At 30.3% G+C, this 5,376-nt stretch overlaps 1 protein-coding gene across 1 annotated transcript in view; it reads right to left on the bottom strand.

The window, feature by feature from the left end:
* The window catches only part of HELRODRAFT_187336 (hypothetical protein), a 6,882-nt gene extending 4,938 nt beyond the window's left edge, over positions 1–1,944 (bottom strand). The window contains exons 1-5 of the mRNA XM_009026076.1: positions 1,918–1,944; positions 1,351–1,452; positions 991–1,073; positions 582–642; positions 94–221 (exon numbers count right to left, since the gene is read on the bottom strand). Coding sequence (XP_009024324.1) covers positions 94–221; positions 582–642; positions 991–1,073; positions 1,351–1,448 — 370 coding nt within the window. The 5' untranslated portion in view covers positions 1,449–1,452; positions 1,918–1,944. The remainder of the gene's footprint in view (positions 1–93; positions 222–581; positions 643–990; positions 1,074–1,350; positions 1,453–1,917) is intronic.
* Between the last annotated feature and the right edge of the window lie 3,432 nt (positions 1,945–5,376).

Below are 5,376 nucleotides of genomic sequence, written 5' to 3'. Positions count from 1 at the left end.
CCCACACAAACAACCACACACACAAACAACCAACCACACAAACAAACAACCAACCATACAAACAACCACAAAGACAAACGAAAAATAACCAACTGCACATATGAAACAGGGCATCGCACGCCCTAATTTGTGACAGGAAGGCATTTCCCAAGCCCTGGCCCTCGTGAGCCCCCTTTACAAGCCCCGCTATGTCCACCACATTCAAAAACGACGGCACCTTGCTGTTGGCATGTTTAACAATCTCAATTAAACGAACCTACAAACTTAACTCTGGAAAAATAGCAGTAACAAATGAACGACCTAGAGCTAGTCGTAATGAACTTTTAACACTCTAAAAATCAACACGGACTATAACACATGAAAAAATTTTCTGCTTTCTTTTTAAATATTTAATTAAAAAATACAAAAATACTAAAAAATACAAAAGTCAAATACAAACAAATCAAAAAAATACAAAAAAATACAAAAAACAAACAAACAAAGTTTATAAATTAATAGAATGTTAAGAAAATACAAAAGAAAAATACAAAACGATACAAATATACAAAAATATATACCAAAAAACTAACAAAGCCACCTACCTGGCTGGTTTGAAATACTTGCAGAGGTAATCAAATCGAGCATCTGGCACCGGTACTCGGCCTTAAATTAATTAATTAACATTTAATTTTTGATTTAATTTTTTTTAAAATACACTCATACAATAATTTCTATATAAAAAAAAATAATAAATATAGAAAATTAATTTAGTTTGTAGCAGGAAAATTATGTATCAAATGAACAAGCTAGCATAGATATAGCTTAATAACAACACTATCAATCAATCAATCAATCAATCAATCAATCAATCAATCAATCAATCAATCAATCAATCAATTAATTAATCAATCAATCAATTATTAATGATGATGATGATTATACAAATAATAATATTATAATAATTATAAATAAAAATATATGAATAATTATGAAATATAATAATAATAATACTTTCATTAGGATCTATTGTACAGAAAGGGAAGTTTTCAGCTGCAGCTTGGCTTTTGGTTAGGACATTGAAAAATGTTGATTTGCTGTTGATCAAAAAATATATTACATTCTTATTATAATATATATATATATATATATTATTTTTTTTTTATTTATTTATATTATATATATATATAATAACATTACATAAATGTATATTTTAGGCAATTTTTATAGTTTACAGGCTAGTAATTTAGTAATTCTCTGAGAAGTATTAACAACAAACACACACAGCATGCATTTGATGTGTGTGTGTGTGTTTGTATGTGTGTGTGTGTGTGTGGTGATCAATTGGGTGAAACTAAAGTTCATCATGCCCACCCGACATTAGGCAGCCCGACGATTCCACATTTCAAATTAGTCCCCATGCGACCTATAAGAATGGGCCTTTCCTCTTCTTGCTTCTTCTTTGGGGCCATTTTCCTATATTTTCAGAATAAAAATATTAGATTATTTTCACATTTTGAAATTAAAAAATATATTAATAAGAAGTTTTTAACCAGGTAAAAAAATACCATTAGGAAAACATTTGCAGCATGATCATGATCCATGATGTGATAATAATTGGATGATGTGATTGATGATGTGATTGTATTGTGAGTGAAGTGATGAAATGATTAATCATTAATTTAATTATTAATTTAAATTAATATTAACTATTTCTATTGAAAAAAGTTATCAATATCAATGTGATGAAATTAAATGAATTGTGTGAAAATTAACATGGAAAGGACCACTAGTCACTGAATATTAAATAATTCATAAGTTAGGAAATGCAGACGTATTAGAAATATAAATATTCAAAAAATGGCAAAAAAAATATTTAATATTTTAAAATTATTAAAAAAATTATTTAAAAAATATATATTAAAAAATTCACTCACGCTTTAGCATGAAGCAACAAACCGAAAAAAATTCAGATTGTCACTCGACTTAGAACAATGTTATAATGCAATGTTGCAAGTGCTCGGCCTCTAGATGGTTCTAAAATGGAACCGGTCACCACATATATATATACATACATATAATTAGAATATTTTAGTGTGAAGTTAATTTGAAAATAAACCTGTGAAAAGATGCATCAGAAATTTTCTCATTTCTATTTATTATTAATGCAATTTTTAATGCAACAGGTAGGCATGTTTGTGTATAGCTATGAAAAGGAAAATTTACTTAAAAACTAAATTATTGTATCTGACACGAAAATTAGTACAGAAACAAAAACGAAAGAATAAATGACAATATAAAAATTTAAACATTGATTGAAAGAGTTTATTCTAATTATATGGTATGGGCAATTCGTTGCGAAATCGTTGGAGGAAATGGTGTCAACAGTAGTTATTTTACTGCATGGTAGTTAATCAGCCGGTATAAAGGTTATATTCAATTCCTATCAAATAAATTTGACAAAATATCATACACAGGCAGAACTTAATAAAGAAATAGATAGATATATACACGTAGTTATAATACATTTATAATGTTGTATTTACACATTGAAATTGTACAATTGTGTTATGGTGTAATCTCAAATTATTTTGAGTTCTCTCAGAAAATTTTAAACGTTTTACTACACTATATATACTAGTTATTTTTATCAACAATTTTAAAATTTTATCAATAATTAAAAAAAAATTTCAAATTGATTTCATTGCAATATCACTAATGATTTTTGTGACTTGACTGATTAAAAAGCATCAAAGAAAGTTAAAATAGGATGGAGAATTTGTTATATTGGGATATTCGTTTAAAAAGCGAGCAAAATTTTAATATAAAAGCGCTTATAAATCTATGCATATTGGCTCAGCTTGGCTTGGCTCGGCTTGGAATCGGATGTTAAGCAAGGTGTGGTCTTAAACTATTTTGAATTCTCACGAAAAATTTGAACTGCGTGCGTACATATATAGTAATGGCTACTGTTGTTTTTTATAATGAATTTATGCATATTGGCTCAGCTTGGCTTGGCTCAGCTTGGAATTGGATGTTAAGCAAGGTGTGGTCTCAAACAATTTCGAATTCTCCCCGAAAAATTTGAGCTACGTGCTTACATATATAGCACTGATTACTGTTGCTTTTATAATGAATTTTTATTATATATAAATATTATAAAGTGACTAGAATCCATGTATACAAATAATTAAATTATATTATATTAGGTTATGTTTATATGAAAAGCAATATAGCAGATTCAACCAGCCAACCAGAAAGTTTCGAAGGCGTTCGTTCGATGACTTCAATTTAGTACGGTTAGCATTTTGGTTAAGACTGTATAATAGTGTAGTACATACATTAAATAAGTTTTTTATTGATGTGAATGATTGAAATGATGAAAATGTATGGTTGAAACGAGTATAAATAGGAGCTGAAAAAATGTTGAAATCAGATCAGGCTTTTCTGCCTCGCTCGAGTCGGAGTGCCTGATCTCATTTTTTATATTTATATTTTTTTAATTTATTTATTTTTATTTAATTTTATTTTATATAGAGTTATATAGAGTTATATAGAGTTATATAGAGTTATATAGAGTTATATAGAGTTATATAGAGTTATATAGAGTTATATAGAGTTATATAGAGTTATATAGAGTTATATAGAGTTATATAGAGTTATATAGAGTTATATAGAGTTATATAGAGTTATATAGAGTTATATAGAGTTATATAGAGTTATATAGAGTTATATAGAGTTATATAGAGTTATATAGAGTTATATAGAGTTATATAGAGTTATATAGAGTTATATAGAGTTATATAGAGTTATATAGAGTTATATAGAGTTATATAGAGTTATATAGAGTTATATAGAGTTATATAGAGTTATATAGAGTTATATAGAGTTATATAGAGTTATATAGAGCATAAATCCTATATAGATACCGTTCTTTGCGGTTCTTTTCTTTGCCGACCGGTCGGCTTTGCGTTTCTCTATTTTCATTTAAATTAATTAAATAAATAAGATTTGTCCATTCATCTAGGTTCATTCAGGTTCATTCATTCAGGTTATAGCTTCCAGAGGAGTTCGTCGTGGAGGATCAGAATGGTTGTGATGTCACCCTACGTTCAACCTTAACCCTAACTTTCGACTTTACGGTTTCTTAACGTTTTCTTTTTTTACCAGTTTGCTGGCTTTTCCGGCTGGTGGATTTCACCGCGGCTCGTTTCTCTATTTTCATTAAAATTAATTAATTAAATAGGATTTTTTCATTTAATTCAGGTTAAAGCTTCCAGAGGAGTTCATCATGAAAGATGTCAGGCTACGTTCGTTCATTCAGTGGCAAAGAATACCTGCCTGACTGGGATACGTTTTCTTCTTTTTTTCTGTAATTTAACATTAAGTAGGAATGCTCACACACACGCATACACAATTACATTAAGTAGGTATATAGGTAGGTTAGATAGGCCTAATTTTAATTGTAGGTAGGATAGATAGGGAGCATCCAACACTAATGTAGTTGAATAGGTAGGCAGCGTAAGTTTATCTCTTCTATTTTATCTTGCACCCACATTACACGCACCAGCGTATTACACACACACACACAAATACATACATAAACACATATGTTAGTATTTGAGCGTAATTTTATTTTCATTACACATTCTAATTTATTATTACTAAGGTTGAGAGTAATGTAATTTCATTGGTAGTTAAGAGCAATATTGTAATTCTAGGAAAAATATTGTAATGTAAATTAAAACGCTGTAAGTGTATCGATAGGTAGGTTAATTGTTAAGTTTTACATTATCATTATTAAGTTGGAGCCCAAGGCATTACGTAGGTGGTGGGGTGGGTGCCGAAAGGCCAATGAATTGGGCTCTTGAGTTTTGTAATTTTAGGTAAGCTAGGACCGTAATGTAATGAATAGGTAGGTTAAGGCTACGTTGTAACACATACTCATTAATAGATTTAGGGTTTAAGTTTTATATTATTATTACTAAGTTGGAGCCCAAGGCATTACGTAGGTGGTGGGGTGGGTGCCGAAAGGCCAATGAATTGGGCTCTTGAGTTTTGTAATTTTAGGTAAGCTAGGGCTTAATTGTAATGAATAGGTAAGTTGAGGGTACGATAGCCGATAGACTCTGAATTTCGAAGTCTCTTGTCAGAGGTAAGCCTTGGCGGCTAGTGGTGAACCGGCAATAGTTTACTATCCGGACGGCAATGGTTTACTATCTGCACGGTAATGATTTACTATGCGGCATGGCCATAGTCTACTACCCGCACGGCTTCCGGACGGCAAATGGTTTACTATCCGCAAGGCAGTAGTCTACTATCCGCACGGCAATGGTTTACTATCCGGTGCCCTGGCTGTCGGTGAACCTCTGTGCAAGGAGGGAGAATGAAGAGGAACTT

The sequence above is a fragment of the Helobdella robusta genome (assembly GCF_000326865.2).
Source record: "Helobdella robusta unplaced genomic scaffold HELROscaffold_45, whole genome shotgun sequence".
NCBI lineage: Eukaryota > Metazoa > Annelida > Clitellata > Rhynchobdellida > Glossiphoniidae > Helobdella > Helobdella robusta.
Note: the sequence above shows the minus strand (reverse complement) of the source record. Positions and strands in the feature narration are given on the sequence as shown.